We start from the raw sequence: 26586 nt of genomic DNA, 5'->3' as shown, positions 1-26586 counted from the left end.
TTTACACTGTCAGGAGAACTGGTGCAACTTTACACTGTCAGTAGAAGTGGTGGAACTTTACACTGCAAGGAGAACTAGGGTGAACTGGACTATATTTAAACTTCCAGGAGACCGCCCATATAGCATCACTGACAGGAGACCTGATGTTAAATTGCACTGCCCAAAGACCTGTAGTAAAGTCACCTTGCCAGAAAGTGTGATGGAAGTGTACGCTACTGTGATCTCTGGTGTGAGACCTGCTGTGAATGTACAGTGGCAATACAGTTACACTGGCAGGACATTTGATGTACAGTTACACTACCAAGAGACCTCCAGTAAAGGTACTTTACCAAGAGAGCTGCTGTAAGTAACAGTGTCAAGAGACCAGGTGTATAGAAACTGGATTGGAACATACACTGCTATTAGATCTGCTGTAAAGCTGCACTTACAGAAAACTTCATGTAAATGTTCATTGCCAAGAAATGTGGTGTTAACTGTGCAGAGCCAAAATACTACTGATGTAAATATACACAGCTGGGAGGCTTATGTACACAAGCAGCGTGCACAGTGAACTGCTGATAGGGCATAGCAGCAGGTATGATAGGAACAGAGACAGTCTAGCACCTAAGGCGAGGTGGGGGCAGGAAAGGGAAAGAAGAGCAAGAGATGGAGTGGGTAAAACAGAGACAACAAGAGCAGGAACCACCGAGGGGGGTGTTAGCCATGTGTCTGCAGGGAGGAGCCTGCCCTTCACCAGTACACCTACCTGCACTGCAGGGGGCGTTGTACTCTGCTACTGCATTGTCACCTGCAAGGGAAGGAGAAACAAGGGTCAGAAAAGGCTCAATTAATGGGTCGTCTCTCTTCTCCTGCAGAGATAGATTTGTCAAAACTGTCCTGCAAACAAAATAAAATCAATTTACCCCCGTTACAAAACTAGGGCGGATAACACAAAAGGCAGGGATTACATGGGAAAATGGTCCTGCTTCCCTGAATACACAAGCCGCCTAAGGGAGGCTAGCGCCTAGTAAGTAGGGCTAGCTTGCGGGAGCAGCTGTCCCATGGTAAGAGGGAACGACTGCTGTATGGGAGGCGTTATTTGCTTGCAGGGCTCACTGTCTGCTAGAAGGGATCATTTCACAGCATGCTTGAGCAGATATCTATTGTCTCATGCAGGGCACAATTCCACAATGATGATTTATAAAGACATAGGGAGTCAGTTACAGGTTGGTAAAGCACAAGCACTGGCGTAAATCAGGGTGCTCCTTCCAGGCCTAACCCATGGTTCCCCCACTTTATAGTGAAAGGGACAGTGCTGGGTTTCGACAGCTCCACCATCGGAAACAGCCTTCTCCCACAGGGCCCTCACGTCATGCTAAGAGGCTGCCACGCCTTAACCCGGGCGGGTTAAGGACCACTAGATCTGCCTGCTTGGGGCAGCCATAGAGGGCAGGACCGGCATGTAAAACACGGCCTTCCTGGGCAGAGAATGTGTTCAAAGGCCTCGCATGAAGGGAGAAATTCTTTGTCCCTCAGAATAATAGATTTTGGTTTTTCAAGAATCAGCTCCCTTTTGGAGTTTAATCTTAAAAAAGAAGAAATGTTGCTGGCAGGCTTGGACCTGATACACAGCATCTTCTCAGAAAGGAGTGAAGCTCGCATGATCTGTTGCTATTCATGAAAATGTTGATTCAGGGTTAGTAGAAGTGGCTTCGCCCACTCTGACTCACGCTTGACCCTTTGTCCCAACCTCAGTCATGCAGCTGCCTCCTGTTTGCTGCTGATGGGCTACGAGGAGTGAAAGGATTTGAAAGTACAAAGAACAAACATTGGTCTACATATCATTTACTTTCTGATCTTACTGCTGCCTTCATGAACACTGAGACCAAGGTAGCAGGGGCTGTGACCAGGACAGCAGCTCCTACCATTGGCTGCCGCTCTTTTACCATGAGGTCTCACCTTTCTCGTAGTAGTCGTAGACCATCACCGTGGCTGGCTTCATGTCCTTCACCTCACTGTCCTGCTCCAGTGAGAAGCTGAACTGATGTGGGGTCTTGTCAAGCTAACAGAGACACAACCAAAGAAATGTGAGGAACATGTTTGCCACAGAAAACCTGCAAGATATTTAATGGCTTCAGAGATAAACCTGCACCAACAATGGGGCAAATAAAAGTATTCAGACACCACTGGCAGTTTCAACAAGGGAAGGGTATTTATTAGGCGCATAAGTCGTAGGCATTTGAGCTTTACCTTAGGAGATTCAAATTATATGAGGTGGAAAAAGCCACTTCATGGACCTCTGGATTAAAGCTACTTTTAACGCTTTCTGCCTGTAACCAAGAGTCACAGGCTACACTCCGGACTCGTCTTTATAAGCAAAGGCTACTTCTCTCAAAGTATCCACCACAGGATGCACCTCACAATGTTTCCCGTAACGCAGAGTCTCCCATGTAGAAGTAAAATTAAAGATGGACTTTGTGCTAAATTTTGAGGTGACTGAGTCTCCCAGAACTTCATAGCCTCCTGAATTCTAGTATTAAGGCAAACACTCATGACACTATCCTAAATCTGTGCACACTGGACTCGTCGCCTGACTTCGAGTTTGTTTGATAAATGAAAAATCTGGCGGAGCAGCCACGGGTGAGGTTTACTCCCATCTTCCTGGTGGATATAAGTCCATTAGTAGAGTCTCTGCAACACTTAGCATTGCCTCCAGAAATCAGATCATTTCCCATTGCCTTCCAACTCTAAATCAGGCCGCCAGTCAATCCAAATGTCACTGAATAGATAATGAGAATGAGAAATTGATTCTAGGAGAAGTAAATTATGTTGATACGGTCAAGGTCATCTCATGTAAACCCCCCTGTTCAGTGTTCCTATAATCTCAATTCCTTTTAGATTTAAAGCCCGATTAACAAAGGTAAACTTAGACCAAAAGTCTTAAGGTTACGACTTTTGGTATTCACAAAGGTTAGTTAGGAGTCCACACTCGGGGCAGAGTTTCCGCACTCGGGTAGGATCTCTGCCTGGGTGTGAAAATCCACTCTGCATCCAGAGTGGAATTTCCACACTTGGGGGAAATCTCCTCACTCAGGCAGATCTCCACCCCGGGTGCAGAGTTTCCACCCCGAGTGCGCACGTCAAGATACTAATCATAACTTACCTATGTGAATACCAAAAAGTAGTAAAGGTAGACGTTAGGGCTAAACTCAGACCAAAAGTCATACGTTACATTTGTGAATCAGGCCCTCAATGTCCAACTGAATATAAGAAACTGAAGAAAAGAGCAGCTCTCACCTGATCCAGGTAGATGGTGACTTGATCTGGTGTGATTTCCACTTTCTTAACATCCTTCTTGTCCTTTAGCTGTGAGCAAAAAAGCACAGTTGAGTGTGTGCATCCCAGGGTCCTTGAGCCCCTCCTATTATTATGCAGCTTTTCCACCCACCTGACCACCTGTTTATGTGCACGTCACTACTACAGGATGCTGCCGCTCTGTCACACTCAATGCTTCCATGCATCCGTCACCTTTTGTGGCTATGCTTTTTGTCTCCCTCTCATCCCTGTTACTTGCTCTCTCGGTGTCTTGCGGTCATCTATCTCTGTCCCATCCTGTCTCTCTTTGTATATCTGCCCACTCAGTCCCCACAACTCACTTAGTACACCATCTTCTGTCACTGACTAGATGCATCTTATATCGGTCTGAGACTCTCTCCTCTCTTTTGCGCTCAACCCAAACTTAACCATACCTATCTTTTCCTGTATCAGTAACTAATGTGGCATCGTGCATTAAATATTGTTTTGGCTCAAGCCATGTACAGCGGCCAAATATGAATAATTGTGATGCAGGGGTAAATTCTCCAACAACTTAAAATATGACTATAGTTATCAGATTTTATGAAAATATTCTAGGGAAATCATTGGTGAGAGGGACTCACGATTTCCAGGATACTCATGATCACCAGATCTGGGAATCTAGATTCAGCAATCATCGTAGCTTGAGTTTTCTCACTTTGGGCCTCATTTTCAATAAAGTGCCGCAGCGCGCCACCGCAGGCTTTTTGGCTGCACCACACTGTGGCACTTTCAAAGCACAGGGACATGAAGGATCCCTCTGCTCTCCCCTGCGCTGGCACACAATTAAGTGCCATGTGCCGACGCAGGCACCCTTGCACCATGGTGCAAGGATGCCTGCATCACGGGGATGATTGTTTATGTGCAGGAAGGGGTCACTTCTGCACAAAACCAATCTGAAAAGGTGTTTTTCAACTTCAATGTGTGCTGCATTAGCACACATAGAACTTGTAAAACGTATTTTTTTTTAATGATTGTTTATGTGCAAGAAGAACACCTACCTACACATAAATAATCACAAGAGGTGATTTCCGTGTTCTATGTGTGTTGCAGAATGCAGCACGTATAGAAAAGGGAAATAGAAAGAGGCAAAATGAATACATTTCTCCTCATTGCGGCTCCCTACGCCTCCCTTGGGGAGGCTTAGTATTCACACGCATTTCCAGATTTACAATTCCTAGTAAATCTGAAAATGTGTCTGGTTCCATTGGTGTTGCGTGGGGACACCCACAGCAACACCCATGGAATGTCCCTTTCACGCAAAGTGCTGCGTGTAAAGGGGCCGTATTTAGAAGGACACGAAAAGCCAAGCAGGTTGGCTCGTCATGTCCTCGTACATATGGGGCAGCAAAATGCGCCGCTGGTGCGACACAAAGTGACGCACTGGCGTTGCAAGTGGTTTGTAAATAAGCCCCCTTTACCCCTTAGCGGGATCTAATCTCACATTGGTAGACAAGAGTCTCAGTGAACGGGAAGGATGCAGTTGGATCTAGATTAAATATCATTAACAAATGTCAGCCCTTTGCCTTCTACCCTTGGCAGATACCACTGCTGGTGCTTGAAGAAGTGAAATGATGAAAGGTTCCATATAGAAAGCATGTGGAAGAGGGGCGGCCATTTCTAATTCCACTTGTGATGGAAATAGGTAGAGAAGAGGGAACATTTATAGATATTACCACCCAAGAGCACAGATATCCAGCAGACATACTTCTGAGGAATACATTATCAAACCAGCGCTGACCAAAGGAAGGCACTTAAACGTCAATTGGATTCCAGCCTAAGACTGCATTTTTTTAATGCCGAATATTTTAAAAGAAATTAAGAAAAACACTGACCACTTTTGCAGCAAATAAATCAGGATGGACCGAGCATCAAATTGTAGTGCCCAATTGGTGCAAATATATAGTGTTTTTCGCAACAAAGTTGACAAAAAAATAATTAGGAATTTTAATGGAAACTGTTACATTCGGGAATACTCCTGTCAACCTCTATCTCCCCCTCGCCCCAGCCAATCTGCATCCATTTCAAGCGCATGATTTTGGGATGTATTGTAATGGTTGGCCAAGTCAAGTTTGTCTTTCTGAAAAATCCACCATTATGGCAGAGCATGTTGCATTCATGTGTTAAGGTCAGTGACATGAAAGTGTGCATTATAAGTGGGGTGGCCTTGAAAGGAACAGGTTGAAAAGGAACAGAAATCTCTCATATTTCATGGTGTGTAGATTAAGAGATGTGTCCACATGATGAAAATAAGAGAAAACCTACAAAATAAAATGTGACAAATGTGACCATGCACATTTCAGTATCCTAATGTTTCACTAGGTGAAAAGCCTGCATGATTACTTTGTGCTCCTTAAAGGGCTCCAGGAAATCTACCACTGTCATATTTTCAGGATGGGTATTTTTGTGAATGTTGTGACAGTCAGAAATGTGCTCCATTCAGGAAAGGAAATCTAGAGGAAATAGCTAATTTACAACCCAGATTCCGGATGGAACAAGATCCCACCACCACCTTTCACCTTGAGCCGTAATTGCCCCATCTCACCTCTCGCACAGAGCTCTTCACAGGAATAAACCCTGACACCATGTCCACCACGATGAGGGCCATGTTCGAAGTCTCCCGGTTACCAATGTAGCTGTGGAAGCAGACAGAGGAGTGAGATATTTGTAATGCAGGATCTCTGCCACCCTGTTTGGACTCCATCAAGAGTCAAGAGTAGGCAAGATTAAAATTGCCGTCAAAAATAAAATCTCCGCCTCCCTTTCACAATACAAATACTGGATACAATATATTATATATATATATATATATATATATATATATATATATATATATAGGCACAACGTTTAAAACCAAGGTCTAAGGGGGGGGGAGTGAAGCAACAGTGACTATCCCACATCTGGCCACTCACAGGAGAGGATTTGACACCCAGGATAATTTAATTAGGGCTGGTGATTTCAATGTTTTGACAGTGACACTAATATCATCCTTGAAACTGAGGATGAATCCTGGGTTGTTACTTCATTAACTGCCCCCCCGCAATAAAGTGCTGGACAGATGCAACGCTCCAGCTATTGACACTCACACTAACATTGGGGCTGAGGGCCTGTAATGGGTGCCCCACCCTCTCTGTTTCCACTGCCCTTTACACATTTAATCGGCCAGGTACCTTTAGCAGGATCGACTATGTACTGATTGCTCTTCCCCTCTGGAACTTTGGTATAGACATAAAAGTGATTTCTGGGGTAGATAGCGATCATAATGCCCTGCACTGCACATTGAATAATATATTCAGGCACTTTGTAAGCATTCTCTTTTCACATACAGTGGATTTAATCCCTTCCAACGATTAGCGTAGAGTGACATGGCCCATTGTTGCCTTTAAGCCCGTTTTCATAGTTAAAACGAATGGGGCTTTGGATAGCGCTCCTACGCATCTTGCCAGCTCTATTTGCCCACAACAGGCTACCTATGATGCCCTTACTGTGGCCCATGAAAATTTGTATGATACCTTGAGAGCATGCTTTACTCGGCAGACCACTAATAGACACAGGAAAATCAAACATTATCAAACATGGTTTAATAAGGACTGTAGTACGGCAAAATCCAATCTGAGGCAGGCCCTATTGGGTGGCAAGGTGGACGACATTAGAGCTTGTAGGAAATTGTGTAGAGTGGCTTAGTTTAAGGGCCAGCAAGATTGGGATATTAAGGATTGGGATAACATAGATGAGGCCCCAAACCAAAAAGATACTAGAAAGTTTTGGCAGCTTGTCGCCAATAAGTGTCATAGTGCCACTGAACGCCTAGCTGATACTATTCAGCGTGATGTGTGGCACAAGCATTTCTCAGACCTTTACACAACTACGCAGCTAGATACCCTGGATGATAGGATTCTCCTAGGAACAACTATATCTAAAACTATAGACCAGACACGCCAACGTGATCTAATTATTGAATTTAAAGATACCTTGAGGGCCATAATGCCTGTGGCTGCAGGTAAAGCTGCTGGGCCCAATGAAGTTCCTGGTGATCTTTATCTTTCTGATCCAAACAACCGGGCTGCCTATATGGACACGCAAAGCAACTTAATTGTGAAAGGGATGGCCACCCCCCCTAGTTCGAAAGCAGCTGAGATTGTTCCTGTGGCTCAAGGGATTCCCTCCTTAAATTTAGACCTATTAGTCTAATTGACGAGACTCAAAAGAACTTTTGCACAAGATATTGTATCATCTCACCATTGGATAGAGGAACACAGTGCTTTGTCGCATCTCCAAGCGGGCTTCAGAAGCCAGGGGACCTGACTTTCCGGCTTATTACCATCTACTGGAAAACTATTCTACTTGAAAAGTCCCACTTGTACCTGGTGTTTGGGGACCTCAAATCCAAGTTTGACCTAGTCCCTCATTCTAAGCTATGGGACACATTGAAGAACAATAAGTTCCCATTAGACTTGTTGGATATACTTAATCAACTTCATCAGGATACATAAGCCCTAGTTCTCTGGGGTTGAACTGACTGAGAAGGTTGATGTCAAGAAAGGTGTACACGAGGGATGCATTCTTGTGCCCGCTTTGTTTTCTTTATACCTAAACGATGTGATTGCAAACCTTGAAAACTGCGAAAACGACCCTCCTAGGCTGATTGGAAGTAAGAAACCCTTGTCATTGTTTGCAGATTATACTTCACTTACATCTAAGATGCCGTCAAGCCTACACACCTTGTAGATAGATTCCGGTCTTTCTGCAATGACCGCGGGTTGGAGACCAATCACCAATAAACTAAATCCATGGCCATCAGCCCATATGGTCTTGCCAGGTGGACAACAGCTCTTTGAAATTAACACAACAAGCCATAACTGTCATAAGGCTATACAAATCCTCTAAATATAGGCCCATTTCTCTTGCCCTAAAAGTCTATAGAGACCAAGTTTTAGAGAGGGAAAGAATGCACCATGGTGATTGAACTTCACCCATACTATGTTGTATCAACATCTAATGTATATTTCCTATTTGGCACAGGCGTATCTAAATTGAGACAGATGATGTTCCTTTTCTGCAAGTTGTAATTGATAAGGAATTGATTAAGTTATGGCACAGTCTGTAAGTCGCTGTTACTACTTGTTGAAGCCTGGTGACACCGCTAATACGTGCATTACAACAAAAGACAAACAAACTATTTAATCAGGAAAAAGAAGCTTGGAGGATGGATTCTTTCACAGCTCCTTCATAGTCATGTGGTTTCCGAAAAACAAAGATGATAGAAGAGACCATTCAGCTTCACAAGCGTTATGGTTGTGGCCTATGAAGATGATAGAGGGCGCAACTGCACTGCATCTCCTCACTGGCAAGTGACTTTGGCTCTCCCATGCAAAATTGGCAACTTACCCCCTATCATTCCATCAGAGAACTTCATGTTTTCTATGCATGAGGTTTTAGGGAAGTTGTACTGCACCTATGAGGTCAGCTATCCAGTGAAAAAAGTTTTTGTTGGAAATTTTCCAACAGAAACGCTTTTTTCAACAGTTTTCCCACAAAATGTTTTATGCTGTAAAATTCATCTTCTAAAAGTACGTTTTGCCGAGTTGTTTCTCGACAAAATCCTGGCTGTGCTCCATTCTGCCCCACTCTGCTTTTTAAAACTTTCCAAATATGTAGAAGTAGGCCCATTTTCACATTAGAATCCATCAGAGTCATCTTCTCTGTCGCTTATTTAATCCACATTTATGATTGTTACATTTCCTAACCATCAAAGAATCATTGTGCTGTGGACACATGGAGGAGTGGATCCAAGTGGATCCCTTGGTGGCAACAGTGAGCGGGAACCAAAACACTACAACAGCCACGGGTATGGTGGAAAATCATACTACACTGAAAAGAAGTTTACTTTGTGGCAAAGAAATGTAGTTTTGTAATACAAAGTTCTTTGGTTAATGTGTTACTGTTGAGTAATGCCTAATTTCATCCAAATTATTATAACCTTCCCGTTTTTTCAATCTATATGTCATCACAGTTGCTATTGAAGAGTGTTTCAGACCCAATAGTGATGCTATTGTCAAATGGATATGCAAGGTTCACTTAGCACAGACATATCACCTTGCTGGAGACCACCTTTAAGTTTAAGTCCTCTACTAAAAGAAAGCTCAGTGTTACTAACCAAAGGAAAACATCTGAGGAAGCAGCAGTACTTCTTTCAGTAGTAGGAGCCTTCCTCCAAGATGGCTTACTCTGAGATTTTAGGATAGAAAATAGAAGGTAACCTTGGAGCGACCTTCCATCTTTCCCTTACATGAAACAAGCACCAAGTGGGGCAGGAAGAGTTGGAGATGAACATTCTACAGGTCGGTCCGTCTTGGAGAATTGCAGAGCCACCAGGCCTGTCCTCTCCAGTATCTTCTATTAAGGTAGCTTCCTAATGCCTCCAGAGAGTCAATTGTGGTTACTAATGTTGCTAACTGACTCTAATTGCCACCCATCTCAATGAAATTTCAGAGGTAACCAGGTGCAGCATTACCTGTGCTCCCAGCAACATTTCATGAATGTGGGTTGGGTTTTGACATTGTACTGTTTTCTAAATTTACCATTGTATAGTTATTAGATATAAAAATTATATATATTATAAAAATGTTCTTTTCCCAAGTCAAAATGCAGATCTAGACAATTTATTAAGCATTTTCTACTTATTTTCCTGAGGATAAAGACAAATCCAACTATATTTTAGAGATATTTTGCTTACGTAAAAATTTACATTTTACACAATTGCACAGGTACATTTCAATTTGAAGCTTTACTTAATTCCCCCATTGATAGGCTTCCTCTACTGCAGCACATTTCCATGGTGGCTAGAATCCTGTTAAGTATGTGGTATAATCATGATGTAAGAGATTCTCACCTGGCAGTGACTGTGATCCCGAACTTTGATTTTGCTGCTTCTGTGCAAGTCTCTGGATCTGTAGTTACAGCCAGCTTGAAAGTGGCATCGCTCTTCGGAGGCGGAATGTTGTACCTCAAAGTTGTCTGCCAGAAAAAAATATTAATAAGAGAATGGAGAAAATCAGAGAGAGTGGCAAAAAGTGAAAGCCCAGAGGTCCAAATAAAAATGGGGGTAGTTTTCAGAAGGTATATTTGCTGCAATTGAGAATCCTTTGCAAAATATTTCATTAATGGAACTTAAACGAATCGTTGAGTATTCCGGTCTCATCTCCTTAGTCTTAGAGGAAACAGATACAGAAAAATTTGAAAAATTAAGGTCCACTGTCCACGAAACACCAGCTGGCCCATCCAGGAGAAAAATTCAGTTGAAGGGTATTTCTGCTCATGGAATGTATTATGCGAAAGAGCTCACTTAGAAAATAAATGCCTGATACAGTCCAAGAATCTGATCCATAAAAAGAGTAGAAACATCAAGAAGCAGATTATGCTAAATCAATAGATTTAACCTAGGAAAAGCCTTGAGGAGTGTGTGTTTCTGGGCTTTGATACTCTAGAATCTCACAAAAGGAAGGTTTTGTACGTTGTCGGCTCTTATACTTGAAAATACAGAGCACCAGAGGGAAAGCCTAGACCTGTAGATGAATAACGTTCATGGAAATTAACTGTTGGTTTCACGCTGAAGGTGTTGCAATCCATTCTAGGAAATTTGATGGATCTCATCAAGAAAATCCTGGTTAAAACCCAGGACAAGAATGGGACAATGGGACGTTCTGGTAAAAGGATTCTACAACTGCATGCGGCAAAGGTCTAGATTACTATCCCATTGTGAAACTGACATTCCAACTGTGTCTTCAGGGAAAAACCTTTTGAACTGGGTTCCGACTTAACTGAATTTAGTTTTTAATTTTGGAAAAATCTCAAGAATATAAATTTCAATGAATTGCAGAGAAGTAATTTGTTAAAGATTCATGTGCTACATTTTTGACAAATGGGATTTAATAATTTTCCTCAAAAATGGCCAAGAGGGATGGGGGCTCCAATCGCAGGAAGCTCCAGGCTTCATTGCAAGTTCATATCCATATATTTGCATAAACCCAGTGCTTAATTTGTAACAGAATAAGTGCAGGGCCAAAACCTTTAGCTCAGAAGCCCATGGCAGATGCTACAAAATGTGATGGCTCAGAACCCCAAGTCACGTTAGTCTTGAATCCACCCCATGCCTTTTCATCCTCCATCAGAGAGTTCCAGCTCTTTTATCTCACTATTTTGGGTTCTTTGTCATCCCTGCTTCCTTTCTTTGTCACGGTTTTACTGTATTTCTCCTCTTCCTTTCCTCCTTTTGTGTTTTCTTTCTCTTGTACTGGGTAAAGGTCTGATGAGGAAAAATGATCCGGTCCCCAAAAATGAATGTCGGTGACCCCACCTGCAACCACCGGCTCAACTTAAGTACTGAATAAACCTAAATGCCTCCAAGATGATATCTTAAGAATTTGTAACCAGAACAATCGTCTACAAGAGGAGTTTTTATTCAGGAAATGCCTGTAAACTCATTCAGTAAACAAACTGCTATATTTGGGAGTGAAGCCTGTCTGCATAACTCAGCATGTCTCATGCCAACTAATGCACATCTGCTGGGCTCTTCTACAGACGAAAGAAGAATTCCACTCTAACCACCAAGAAATATTGGGCCTTCCTTCCTAGAAATTCATGCACCTCTAACTGATAAAAAAAACTATCGTTGAACCATCTATTTCTGTAATTGCATGTATCTCTTGTCTACAAAAATCTGAGGCTTGCATTCTACAGTGCCTGACATTTCAGAGACCTCTTTCTTCTACCTAAATAAGCCTGGGGTGACACAGCAGTCCTGCAACGACATACCAGAGATCCCGAACTATTCCTCATAGAGAGCGCCTGTGTGGAGAATTCCTAAGTTCTCTGTCAGGATACTGTTTATAACAAAAAGATCCCAAAATGTGAGTCCTCCCTTACCTGCACATACACACAGCCCTGCCCTGCTGCTGATATTGTGTATTCTCCTGGAACCTTCGCGAGCGGTGCTTGCTGCATCAGAAGCCGATTTTTGTTGTCCACATGGAACTGCTGTTGGATCTCGTCCCCTCTTTTGACAGTCACAGTGACATCTCCCTTTTCACTGAAGGTGGCCCCAGCATATCTGGCCAGAGCCATGAGAGCTACCACTGTGTCCTAGGAACATGGAGGCAACATGGTTACTGGAAAGTGCCCATACACAAGCAGAATTGTTCTAACAGTGACCACGGACCACCACCCCCTTACTGGCTGGAGTGCCACTGCGCTACCACACTAGCACCTTTAGAACAGTGGATCATCGGAAGCACTCACACAGATCAGGTCTATTCACCTGTACAAACACTAACAGAAGCCAATCATTGCTACAAGCCTCTGCCCACACAATGACTGATTGGGAGTTTCACGATTCTCCTACATCACCATCCGCACACCTATATGCACCTGAAAGTGGCAACGCACCAGCACCTACCTACTGGCAAGAAAATGAAAGAGACTACAGATTCTCAGAATGGTGGGAACTGACTAGTACATGCAATATTCTGCTACAAGTGACATCACAAATCTTTTTGGGGCAGCTTCTGTTTATTCTGTGAAACCATCCATGAAGACGCAGGTTTCTGCATCAGCCACCCATATCTCAGAAAACGACACCCTATTGAACTAGATGTAGTCTGTGAGGTATGGCCACCATTCACTATTAGCTCAGAATAGCATTTAAGCAGTTCATGAATCAGGTAGATCTCTCCTCTGGAAGACCAACATGGCCTACCTATTAACCTGAGCATGGAAAACCATTGCCATCCCATCCTTCAAGGCCTTAAAGTGTCACAGGGCCAAGACAAACCGCTCCCTGCCCGTCAATGATCTGAAGTGTTAAAATAATCCTGGGAGATCACTCTCTGTCAGGGTTTAATGGCCTAAAATTGTTCACAGATAATGTTGTGCATTAGTGAGGACATTCATGTTTCGATGGAAGGGAAATTAAACCTTCACCCCTGTGATTGCGAGACCTTTTGAAGAACCAGAGAAGTAAAAAGGCAACGTGGCAGAGCATCATATTTAGAGGTAGATGTCTTTGTCCCATTAACAGACCAGCCCTCTATGAAATAAGGTTCAATAACAAACAAAAGACATCTTACGGATGTGATATTTGGACATTGTTATTTAATGGAGCACTTTCATTGTCACTCTTTGCGCCTTTTACCTGGGTTGAAGAGAAGCCCCCATATGGGTTCTGCTGCTTGGAGAGCCAGCTCACGATCTGTGATGCTGTGCCAAGGTCTTCTTTGGACACATGGGATTGAGACATGTATGCCAGGAGCACGTAGGATGTCATCTCTACCTCCGCAGAGGGTGCTTGATACCAGTAGGGCACATCTTCTTGCTTGGGTTTGTCTTTGCGCTCCCAGTGGATCTGTCCCTCTGTAAAAATACAAATTAGAATCCGGGGGTTTAGGGAGCCCTAACAGTGAACAGTACGGCACATCATTGAGGAAGATGACCATCAAAGAGAGAAGATGAAGTTTAATTAATTATCATAGTTTTCACCAAATATGTAGGTTTTACTAGCTTACATTTTTAATGAAGGGAAGAAGTGCCTTTTTATTGGATGCGGTGATTCCCAGGACATCTGTTGGGGAAGATGTGATATCCTGAATGTTCCAATCTAGAACTTCTGACCACAGGATGTCCCATTGTGACAACACCTAGTCCCCCTTTGTCTCAGTGTTTGGGATGAATACACAAAGACCAACTGCGTATTCACAGTCATGTGGCAAATGCTACTGGCACCTAATGGTTAGGACAAGAAAATGCCAACTTTCTAAAAGTGGTGTTTTTAGAATTGTGACTTAAACTCCATCTTTACTGTTAAAGAAGATTTTAAATGATACCTCTTTTGAGCCCAACTATGATATTTCTACCTGTTCCCAATGAAATGTTAGCACTGAATATCCTATGGTAGGGGTAGACCTCATAGTAGTAAAAAACAGATTTAGGAGTTCTTCTCTACCAGGACACATGAAAACTCAAAGGTACATGTGCACGTTTTTAAATGCACTGCCCCCTGCTCTCTGGGCTGTTTTGGGTATACCTTATGGGTGACATATGTATTAAAAAGGAAAGTTTGGGTCTAGCAAGAGGTTTATCTTGCCAGGTCAAAATTACATTTTTAAACGGCACACACAGGGTGCAATGGCAGGCATGAGTCATGTTTAAAGGTATTGCGCCGTCTACCCTACGTTAGTTCACCTGTCAAGCTTGCCCGCACAGTCCACCACCCTCTGTTGCCTTTTGTTTGTGCCCTCTCTGCTCGCTTTCTGCTCATTTTTATGCCTGTTCACTGGTCGCTCCTGCCCTCTATTTTGCCTCTTTCTGCTCAAACTGCCCATTATTCTGCCACTTTCTGCTTGTTTCTGACCTTTATTTTACCTCTTTCTGCTCGTTTCTGACCTTTATTTTGCCTCTTTCTGCACATTTCCTGCCATTTCCCTCCTCTCCCCACTCAGGGCCTGCCCTCCTTCTAGGACCTACTTACTGGAGGCCGTAGCATTAACCAATTGAGCAGGTCCCAGCGCAATCTCCTCCTGCGACAATTCTCCTGTACAGCATGCCCGCAGTCCGCTACCCTCTGCTACCTTCGTGTTGTGCTCCTCTGCTTGCTTTTTCCCTTTTTCCTGCTAATTTTTCTGCCTTGCTTCTGCTAATTTTTTGCTTGTTTTTTTGCCTCTTCTCTGCCCGTTCCTGCACTCTATTTTTCACCGATCAAGAACCTTAAGTTTCCAAGCACTGGACAATGGCTGAGGGCAGTTTGTAGATTCAGTGCTGGAGGAGAAGCAAGTTTCCTCCTTGTGACGAAGATGAGGTCCATCGAAGCTTTGTTCAAGGGAAGCAAGTATGCCACGGGATTCCCATGAGAAGGCTATCTTTGTTCAACTGCAGTGATACAGGCAATTGTAGAACTTCCACAGTTTTGTCCAAAATGGCCATTAATGGGGCCACCTACACAGTGAGAGGCCATGAGAGGGCACTTCAGATCAACATTTAGGTACGTTTCTATCCTCTGGCACTCTACAGAGTTAAATAATCAAGTGTATCCATACATTACGAGAGACAAGATCAGAGTCAGAGCTAGAGAGTTCCTCAAGATGCTCAAAGTACTTATCAATGGGCAAGGGCATGCAAGGATTTTCCTCCTCAAGCAGCGGATGCCCTTTGTGTCTTAATCTGATCAAAAGGCATTAGTCTTTGGAAACTTCATCAGTTTCAGTAAAGAATCCATTCCCAGTGAAGGATGCACCAAGGATAGGCCTAGAAATGATGCTGATGTCAGAGCAATCGAAAAAATATTTGGCAGCTGAAGAACCACAGCCAGCACCGGAACCTCATAAAAAGGGGGCAGAGAGAGGTTGACTGCTGCCGGGGATGGAGCTACCAGCTGAAGCTTGGTTGGGCGTCCTGAAGACTCCATAGGACTGGAAGGCACACAATAGAGATTCAGAACAGGGCAGAATATTGCCACCATAGCATGTGTGACAGATGTGACCTAAGCTGATCTGCACTGAAACTTCAGAAAAGGGGCTACAAATGGCAAAGCGCTACGCTCGCGTAGTTTGCGAAGTTTGCACTATTTTGCACTACCCGAATTGCACGTAGCACAGAGCAAACACACGTAGCGTTGCGTTACGTAGTGCAGCGGTCATTTTTTGCTTGCTCGTGGTCCTCAACGTCAAGTTGGCAACCGCGAGCAAGCAAAATGACATCCCGGCGAGACTTTTTCCTTGTTCGCGATCAGCAACATCAAGTTGGCGATCGCGAGCGTGGAAAATAAACCTCCCGGCGAGATTCTCAACGTTTCGAGGTCATTTTTCTCATTGCGAGTGGTCGCGTATGCTCGCGACCGTTCGCGATGAGAAACTACCAGTCCGCATTGAGAAAGCTGCCGCTCGAGTAAAAATCTACTCAAGCGGCAGAAAACTACAGCTCGCACTGTGCAAGATGCCGTTTTCAATGATTGCACAGTGCCGGATACTTGTCCGCACTATGCAATCATTGAAAACGGCATCTTGCACAGTGCGAACAGGGTACTACGCAATTCGCGAAGTGCTACGCGTAGCTCGCGTAGTGCGAAGTGCACTTTGCGTAGCTACGCGTAGCGCTACTTCGCGAACTACGCCCAGGATTAGCTACAATACTGGAGTGAAGTCTGGCACCAACTACACCACTACCAATACAGGCTTCGAGGACGATGTTAAGGCTTGAGTCCGGGAACCCTGCAGCTTAACAGAAAACCTCCCCTTCGAACTGGAACAATGTCTAAAAGTGGAACAATCCCTGTTGTGGTGCTTCTTGCGAGATGACTTGTCTTTGTTCTTGGAAGCAGGCCACTTTGAAAACTTAGCTGTCATAAGCAAGCTAGAGAGAGATTTCGAGTGAAACCCGTAGTAGAGTTGGGTTGGGTGTTTTTTGAAGGCCCGCACCATGAAGAGTTCAACCCACTACTACTTGATGACATTGTCAGTCATGAGATCTACTTTTCACATGAATCAGTATGTGTTTTTGGATGCAAGCACCAGAAAAAGATGTCATGAGGGTCAGACATCAACATCTGCTTGTGGAAAGAAGGAATTGTACCATATAAACCCTGAAATCTTTTTGCATGAAAACATTTGAGGAGTGCAACTCCGGATCCACATCGAAGGTGGTGGAAAAAAAGCAAATGACATCAGCATGCTGGAGTGGTGCAATATACAGCTCTGTGACATCGTGTCCTGAGAGGATCTCACAGTAAAGTTGGAGCGGTGCTGCTACCTTCCTCCATGGGGGAGCTACTTCAATGCTTCCAGATACAGTCTGATTCTTGGGGGAGGTTCAGGAGATGAGGGACCTTCAGGTAGACGTATCTATCATAGCTCATAAGAAGAGCTTTTAACTTTTACATCTGATGCTGAAACAGCATTACATGGGATACAATAGATTGATCCCTGGTTAGGTCTAGAAGGATGTGGTCATGCTAGCCATGTTTAATCATGGTGTAGAGTCATGGTATATGGATTCACAAGCCTTAACTGCATGAAACCAGCCACAACCAACTCACTTTACAAAACACTTATTGCTTCTGTTATATTCAAGAACATCTTGTGCAACTGTAGTGTTTCATTTATGTTCCTTTTCTGATATGCTAGACTCCATTATATCATTATTTTAATCTAGTTCTTTAATCTACCTTTTACATTTTTAGATGTCAGACCAACACCCTTCTTTCTGTATCTTGTCTTTTCTTTTATGTATTAGTACATTTAGTGTCAGTCGTAGCCTGTTGGGTTCCTCTGCTTATGAAGTAGATTGTAAGGTCCTTATTTATTTTTCGGCTATTGTTATAAGTTACTTAATAAATATTTGTCACAAAATAGCAATAAGGCGAATTTCTCATGGTATATAAAAACCCCTGTTGCTTTACGCAGCTGTTTGAAAGTAGAGTTATTATTCAATAAGGACTGAAATCTCTTGATCATTACCAGTCCCCATTAGGGTCAGCACTCCATTGAACACAGTAGTTCCAATAGGAGTTTCCTCTATAATCAGCATTATAACGAGGGCATACATTGCATAGTAATTCCCAGCACACATTTTGCTAACAACAACCGCCTGGAATTTGTGCAGGAAATACTGCAGTACTGTCACATGACTCGATACTTAAAACATTTTTAAGATCATAAAAGTACAAACATGCACAGTTAAAAGAGAGGATACAGCTTTCACAATAAGAAACAGTAACAGTAATTTGATGACGGACATTAGATTTAAAAACAGGACTAAAATATATATTTCCTAATTCATGAAACGGAGTGGTCCCGCCGCCTAGTCTTCCATGAGAGAAGTAGATATGAGGCCACACTACAACATACTAGTTCATTAGGTAGTGATTGTAAAAAATACAAAGCTGGACGGCATGGAGTAAAATGGTATTTACAGCAGTACTGCAGAGGTCTGAAGCACAGAAAGGGCTTGGGCAGAGGAGAACGTGGAGTTTTCCTGGTTTAGTCCCCATTCTGACGTACACAGCTCAGATTGGAGAGGTAACACCACACCCAGCAATTTAAATTATAATAAGCAATCTGTTTTTTATTTTAAAAATATGCTACAAAGGCAAATGTAAAACAGATGAATCAAGCATGTATTTTTGGGGAACCTTATTGAAAGTGTTAATTGAAGAACAGAATAACTTTTTCCCCATTTAGGCAAAAATCTGTGTCTTGGTGAACATTTTTTTAAATTAAATATCTATATGCCATGTGTTACACATCTCTAGGACAGGGAGGTGTTTATTTCTCTTTTCAGAATTGAGTGTCCAATTTTTAATACATAATTTCAAGCACAAAAAAGTCAAATAATAAGAATTTATTGAGCAAGTTAAATATATATTTAGGATGAATCACTCACAAAACCTGCTGTTCTGCTACCTTAAAATGGTTGGGGTCTCAATAACTTTTGTGGGAATATGCTTCTCCTTACCTGATTTGACGGCTTGCTCATTCAGCTCTGCTATCACTTTATCACGCGCCTCCTTGTAGTCAGCGAGGGTGAAGGTGTAGGCCATCAGAGCTAGTGTGTAGGTGTTGGTAACAGTGGGCAAAGACTCTTTCAGGTAGGCTAGAGCATGCTTCACGGTGTTGTCCTGCAGGGAGTAATTGAAGTGGAGGTTGGTCACTTGGACCTAGTGATGCCATCATATGCTTCCAAATATTTCACCGCAAAACACACATCGCAGCCAGATTATGAACGTGATATTGCAGAGGATGAGTGTCTAGTCTCCTTACCCACTCAGTCTAGGGTCCCACTATATGGAGATTATCTTTGAGGGGACTGGAGGGGGTGTTATGTTTCCAGTTACACTCAAATTGTGACCTCTTGATGGGTTTAAAAAGATGAAGGGTGGGCGTTCCCTCTTCATCTCCCTACCATTCTTGGCTGCTCTTCACCATGACCACCTCTAGAGTTAGATGGATGCTCAATTACTGAGCAAACCCCCTTTATCTCTCTTTTGAATAAGTGTGGATTGGTTTACAGCATAATATTATATCCTGAATATTGACTAATACAATATTCTGAAGGTGCATGTACGGTTAAATATATATCTACTATTCCAAACTCTACATTATGTAAACATGAAGATCTGTATACCTTCAACATAAATAGGTTTGGAGTTAAGAATGTAAATAAAACTATACCTACTTTTATATACTTACCTTCATGATATTGTGGTAGTCTATATTCTGGATACAATATATTGGCTGCCAATATTTAAAATGCGGTATTGTGGTAGAACCACGCCAATGCATAAGATGCAGTTACTAACTATGTCAGGAAAACCGTCAGCATAATAAAATGCCTCCAGGTGATTAATACAATAACAGCAACAGCAGCATGTGGCTATTGGCACAAAGGAAATAATAAAAGGTTTACATCTACACAACTCAATATGACCTATAATTCACAAAACAGCTTAAGAATATTATGGATTTTGAACCATTTTGATTTTCAAACATTAGCATGTTTGTTTCTCAGTATTGGTTTGTTGCACTATGCTCTAAGAAAGTCCTGTCCATTACTTGCAATGTGACCTTCTTCAGTATGGCAGTACCAGACCATCTGATTTGAGCAGTGTGCTGAACCCCACTTCAGTGAGCTATTTCCAGGGTACTGGCCAGCTACCAGTATCTCCTGAACTATCCATTGGACTCTCCTTTTAGACCCATGAACACATCTCATCAAGATGGAAAGTTGAAGATTGGCCATTACTAAAAGACTGTCAAATTTAGCATGAACCTGCGGGTTTCCAATCCCCTGATCATTGTTTTAAAGGCTCTCTTCCATCCTCCTCCTCCCCAAACCCAGGTGTGTCTTAAGCCATGGTAAAGACTTGAACAGAACTCACCGTATCATTCATCCCCAGTTCGAGCATGGCTGCTGTGATGTAGGCCGAAAGCGAGAGGTTATCTTCAATGCCCCCCTGTGAGGGACAGAGCACAGTTGTCACACATATAAACACACCTTTTCAGAGTTCTCTCCCACCCCTCCCTTCTCTCAGCAGTAACAATCAACATATTGTGCAGCTCTTGCTTGCATGTTAAATATCTCTAATTCAATTACTGTTGCAAAAGGCTTCTCTTCAAAACTTCTTTGTGCAACAAATGTAATCTCACCAATCTGTTGAAAATTTGGAATTTTTAGTTCATTCTGGCAAGCAAATTTTTCAGGTAGATGTGAGCCAAATGATCTATTTTTTGTTGTAATTTATTTCATGTAACAGCAAGCAAAGTTTATTTCCAATTGGCCAAACTAGAGTAGCTCATACTGACATCCAAGGATGCAGAATGACGTGAATGCACTAAAATCACACTAATTCTATCTGCCATCTTAATAAATGCATGTATTATTGAGAGTCAGTATAGGAAACTGTTTCTTTATATCATATTATTAGAATCAGAGGAGAATATCCTGTTTTTGCCAGAGTCTTGCAAACTCATGTTTTGGAGACCCTCATTCACATTAAACTCAGGGTGTGATATATGTTGATTCTCCGCTTTGTTGATAAGGTGAATAGCATCATCATTGGGTCTTTAATCAAATGAGTGCTCAGTTCTCCAAAAAATCTACGTTTCGCCACCTGGAGGAAGACCATCTGGTTTTTAGACAGCTGTGATTAGAGAGTGAAGAAGATTAAAATTACCTCCATTCCTTAGTTTGGTCTTTTATTTACCAAGAAAGGGACAAGATTAAAAGGGGTGGAGGGTGCTATGGTGGAGTGTTAATGTTCCACCGCACCTGGTATTAGGTTGTGGTAGGTTAACATCTTTCGGCCCTAGTTTGCCCTAACGGGTCTGTGAGCCTTCTTCAGGACCAAAGTGATATTTTATATCAAAATGAGATATATCGAGGAAAGAGTCCAGGGGTTCCCTATGAGTGGACAAGGGCTTGCTTTAGAAATCCCAAGGTACTCTTATAGGGGTAGTGTAGTTGAGCAGCCTTAGACGTATCAGAGATGAGTGCAAGACATTTGCAAATACACAAAATAGTCAACAAGTGATACGCATGACTCCATAAGGAGATCCACACTAATTTATCAAAACAACGGGTATCTTTATATATGTTTAGGTACCAGAATCAATTTGTTCAGGAAACTACGTTTTTAACAAGAAAAACCTTTGAGTTTAAAAAATCGACACAGTGCAATTTTTAGTAGCTTAAATGTTATCCAATGGGAGGAAAAGCAAGTGCGACATTCAGGTACAGTACAGCAACTTACGGGACCAATCTCCAGGAGTTAAGGTGAGTATGGGCTAAGGTCCAAGGCAGCACCAAGCAGTTAGACTGGGCAGCACTGGGGTGGCCAGGTGCAGAGGTGCAATACAGCGTTGGGTGCCCAATGTTAGTCTATGAGGATCAGTCTTTGTGGCTGAGGGTTTGGACTGGGAGGCCAGTCGGTCTGAACCAACAGAAGGGCTCAGGCCTCGCACTGGTTAGGGACATGGGGACACCTTTGGTCCTCTTTTTCATGGGTCAGGGCGGGTCAGGGGTAGAGGCGTTGGATTTCCATCACCGTCAGCCGCCGTGGTAGAGGTGAGCCCGCACACAGAGGCTGCAGGGCTGGACTGGGGGTCCAGTCTGGCAGAACCAACAAGGGGACTCAGGTTACATGAGGCTGGGGACGTAGGGACACCTCTGGTAATTTTCTCCTCAGGCTAGAGCAGCTGGGTGCAAAGGTGTTTTGCGGTGTCGGATTTTCATCACCGGCAGCGGTCGCAGTAGTGGGGTCAGGCACATAGATTCTTCAGGTGACATCAGAAGGCCCACAGTGGTCAAACCCAAGGTGGGCTTAATCTCTGGATGGTCAGGGGACCACGCTGACACTGTTGGCCCACTTGAGCTCAGCCTCTGGAGTGGGGGTGCAGTGGCACTTTGAGGCATCTGGATACTGCCTCCATCAGCAGTTCGGAGTCCTCACAGTTCTCTTGGGGTGATGGGGAAGCAGATCCCCTGCTCCACGGGAGTTCCTGAGTCTTGACAGAAGTGCTGGCAGTCCTCCTAGGCTTTTGGAGGCACAGCAGCTTGCAGGGTGAGCCAACTTTGGCGCAATCGTCGGCAACAGCAAACAAGCAGGCAGGGTTGGCGCCAAGTCAGTTTCCTCTTCAACAGTTTTTGCTTTTCACTACTTTTTGGTCCTCTTTCTTCTTTTGGCCATCAGAATCGGATTTTCTGGTGCCAGGTGCTCCCCTTAATACTGAATTTAGGGGCTTTAGGGAAGTGTAGGGTGATAGCCAATGGTCTACTGACCCTTGGGGTCACTACACCCCCTATGGAAAGTGGGCATAACTCTGTCCCAGAGTTCCTTCGTTTGCCATCATAGAGATGGCTACTTCTGAAAAGTCATGTACACCTCAGATTTGACACCTTAGTGGTGGTACTAGCCTGGGGGTGGCATGCCTACCTGACTGGCTCAATTTCCCGTCCATCCAGGTGCTAAAGGGGGTCAGTTTTCTCTCCTGTGAGGGGAGCCAGATTCATATTTCGAAGCCAACTGCTGTTTGAAGCTTGCCGGCCTAGGAAGTCTAATCAGCAGGTCGTCCTGTGGGAGGGGCTGTGACACTCTCTTCCCGGGCAGGCTTTGTTCCTGACCTCCTGAGAGCAAAAGGCTCTCATCCTAGGAGGTGAGACACTCGTCTCGGGCTGTAGGCTAGCACAGACCAGTCAGCTAACATACCAGAGGCCGGTAGGTTTTCAGGGTGCACCTCTAAGGTGCCCTCTGGGTGCATGTATTGATAAATCCAACACTGGAAACAGTATGGGTTCATCAGTATGACATGTTTGAAATCAAACATCCCTATCTTCAGTGTAGCTATCATATAGCTGGGGAACTCGTTTTCACCAGTGTCCAGTACATGGTTTAGAATAGCCTCCCTGGTCACTCGCATGAATATAACTGACCGGCACAGGGGTATATCTGCTCATGCAGGTATGCTCTCACAGGTAACATTAAGCATCCTGCCTTATGGTCGTGAGGTTTGCTGTATGGGTGACTTAAAAATAGTCCATGTAGTTTTAGAGGACATGCACACAGGGATGTGTGACATGTCCTGTTTTCACTTTTGTCCGCACCAAGACACGTAGCCTGCAACGACAGCCTTGCATGGGTTTGGTAAGGAGTCCCTTAGGGTGGCACAATTTGTGGTGCAGCCCTTAGTACCCAAGGCCCTTTTTAGGTCTCGCCTAGGCAGCGCTTGCGCTGTCTCGTTGAGACATGCAGTATACACTATAGTGTATACAAGCTCCACCCACTCTCCACCAATCATTTTCATTGGTTGGTGTCTTAAATGGTGACTTCCAATTGGCTGTAGGCATGTTAGTCCCTCCTTTGTGTCCTTCCATGGTTATTGGCCCCTTTACTGCACAGACTACTTCTTACAATGCCTTCTCACCCCCTATGATTACATTGCCAATGCTTGTTTTTTTTTTTTCTCCCGTCCCCACTCTCATCTGATTTACCAATGATTGTATTTCATTGCCAATGCTTGTTTTATTTGTTTCTCCCCACAATGCTCGTTTTATTTGTCTCTCGCAACTCTCATCTGAGATTTGTTTAATTATTTCTGATTAATGCAGCCCACTCCACGGGACCTTTTTATTTATAATTAATACAGCCCAAGCCGAGGATAGAACTCTGCTCTGCAGCTCCAACGTCGGCAGCCTTATGTGATACACCACCTCCCTGGCTTCAAGACAAGCCCCTTAAAGGGGTTTATCTCTGTTTCCATTGCGTGCACTTTACAGTGCCCCTGGGGCACAAGCAGGGACCTACTTCAGTGCTTCTCTATCAGAATGCACTTTGCGCGGTCCCCCCGGGGCACAAGCAGGCATCCACTTCAGGTCTAAGCAAGCGTGTGATGAGTGGAAGCTGTGTGTGTGTGTTGTAGTATCCGACTGGATACGTTCTAGTGTTCCACTTTACTGTAACCCACACTGAACACCCACCCACCACAGGCGTCACGAGTCAGGTGACCCTGACAATAAAAGGGGCCGAGCGCACGTGCTCCTGGCCAGTTTACTGCACCAGTAATCCAGTGTCCTGCGTCCTTCATTTGTATGCATGAGGGCCTGAGGGCCCAATCACTACAATGGCGACGAGTGGGTCCTATCCCACGTGTGCGGTGGCCTCGCATCCCCCGGTCCTGGTGGGGGAAGTTTGAGGCCGAGGAAAAAGGGGGAGAGGAAGAGAGCTGCCGCGTGGAATCGGCACCCCCCCCCTGCGAGGAAGGTGCCAACCGCCGGAAGGCCTGCGGAGCATGTGGCGAGCCCCGGGCCTGTAGCAAGAGACCGAGGTGACCGGGAGTCCACCCCGCACCTCATGAGCCGGCCGCCGTGTCCCTGGTGGGGTATTGCCCCGAACGAAGAGCAAGCCGAGCGGAGCCCACCCGCAGCGGCCGCCACGCTGTGACCCCTGCAAGAGGAAGTCGGGTGCCCACCCCGACCCCGTCGAGCCTGCTGCGGTGCCCCGGTGGGGAAGTGCGAGCTAAGCGGAGCCCACCCGCGTGAAGGCGAAGGCCGCAGGTCGAAAGTGGGGAACTGCAGAAAGTAAGTCACCGCCGCACAGCGGGTGAAGGAGAAGCACCACACCGAGACCCCTGTCGCCTCCGCCCGCTCTCCGCGCTGAACGCAAGCCGAGGGAGCCTGCGGGGGACAGCGATGAGGAAGCGAAACCAAATGCGGAGCCCACCCGCGACGCCAAGCTGCGACCCGGTCTCATCCGCCCCAACTCACTGCCCTGCACATCGGCACCACCACTCCCCACCCCGGGCAGCGAGCGAATGAAGAAGCTGCTGCGGGCGGGGAGAGCATCGGACAGGCAGCGGATGGCCAGCGGCGCAATGAGGCGCGAAGACAGGGGAGCAGCGTGACCGTGCCTGGAGGTGAGGTCCGTCACCGCATGAGGTGGCGCCAGCCCAGCTTCACACACACACACCCCCCCCCCAGGGCCCGAGCAACGAGGAGGCCGGCTGCGGGGGCGGGACAGATCCCAGATCAAAGGCGCCTCGTAGCGCGGACACCTTATTGAAGTGTGAGGAGCGCGAGGTGCCCCAGGTGGGGACGTCTGCAGGCGCCCAGCGCTGGCAAGCAGTGAGGCAGCAAAAGCGGAGCCTACCCGCAGCCACAGCACCACTCCCCCGCCCCGGTCAGCGAGCGAATGCAGGAGCTGCCGAGGGGGCGGGAGAGAAAGGAGAAGTGCCCCGATCACGTAAGGAGATGTACCCCGATCACGTGTGCACACAGTGACTGTGCCCGGCTGGTGCTGGGGGAGATAAATAAAGGTAAAAGACACTGAGCCAGCCGCCATCCACACAAGGAGCATTTCACCCCCCCCTGTGCAGCGCTGTCCATGCCTGTGGCCCCTCTGCCTTAGCAAATAAATGAAGGAAAAAAAGAGACTTACCTGCTGCCCAGCCCCTGTCCTGCACTCCACTGCTCGGCTGTGGCTCCTGCCCTCTGCACTCCACCGGAGCCTGGAAAATGAAAGAACATTCAAGGAAGAACTGGTTTGCAGCAGAGAAGGTTGCTGCTGAGGGAAGTAAAGTGAAAACCCTGCACTGCCATCTAGTGGCCGGAGAGCAGCATTGCACCAGCTGCAGGAATGGAATGGAGAGGCATGGAGAAGAGGCAGCGAGGCATGCACCGCAAGGTCAGACGGATGCACAATGGGGAGTGCACGGGAACGCGACGGAGGCGCGCAGGACTGCGCCAGAAGAGCAGGAAGAAGAGACAGTGTGTCACTGGGATGCCGCGCCATCCCACAGCAAGACAAGGTGAAAGAATAATGGTGTCAAGCCACATCCACCCCAGCAAGGACTGTGCTGTCGCCGCATCAAGTGGAGCGGAACCCTCGAGCGAACTAAAGGACTCAGCGCAGATGTACCCCGGACGCGGAAGGTACACAGCAGCGCCTAGGAAGAGGAGCTCACTGACGAAGATGCGCGCAGCAAGTATCCGACACTGGCGGGCTAAGGATGAAGAAGTACACCCAGTGGAGCCAAGAAGCCACCACGTCAAGAAACCACATGGCGCAAGGAGCAACGCGACTCTGAAGATGTACCGCGACGGTACGAAGAGAAGCTTGCACCAGCACTCGACAATTCAGCAAACACAGGTAGTCGCACGACGTGACGCACCTCGTGAAGCCGGCCACCCAGATGGTCGCGCGAAGGTTGCCGGCCACCC

General features: G+C 45.2%; 1 protein-coding gene across 1 annotated transcript in view; it reads right to left on the bottom strand.

Annotated features, from left to right (window-relative positions):
• Nucleotides 1-26586, bottom strand: part of LOC146812870 (alpha-2-macroglobulin-like protein 1) — a 227443-nt gene that overhangs the window by 10687 nt on the left and 190170 nt on the right. The window contains exons 27-35 of the mRNA XM_085619944.1: nucleotides 20255-20329; nucleotides 18832-18994; nucleotides 13523-13740; nucleotides 12259-12474; nucleotides 10226-10350; nucleotides 5879-5969; nucleotides 3277-3345; nucleotides 1939-2041; nucleotides 746-787 (exon numbers count right to left, since the gene is read on the bottom strand). Coding sequence (XP_085476070.1) covers nucleotides 746-787; nucleotides 1939-2041; nucleotides 3277-3345; nucleotides 5879-5969; nucleotides 10226-10350; nucleotides 12259-12474; nucleotides 13523-13740; nucleotides 18832-18994; nucleotides 20255-20329 — 1102 coding nt within the window. The remainder of the gene's footprint in view (nucleotides 1-745; nucleotides 788-1938; nucleotides 2042-3276; nucleotides 3346-5878; nucleotides 5970-10225; nucleotides 10351-12258; nucleotides 12475-13522; nucleotides 13741-18831; nucleotides 18995-20254; nucleotides 20330-26586) is intronic.

The sequence above is a fragment of the Triturus cristatus genome, chromosome 7 (assembly GCF_964204655.1).
Source record: "Triturus cristatus chromosome 7, aTriCri1.1, whole genome shotgun sequence".
In the NCBI taxonomy this organism is placed as follows: domain Eukaryota; kingdom Metazoa; phylum Chordata; class Amphibia; order Caudata; family Salamandridae; genus Triturus; species Triturus cristatus.
This window is presented reverse-complemented; position numbering and strand designations above follow the sequence as displayed.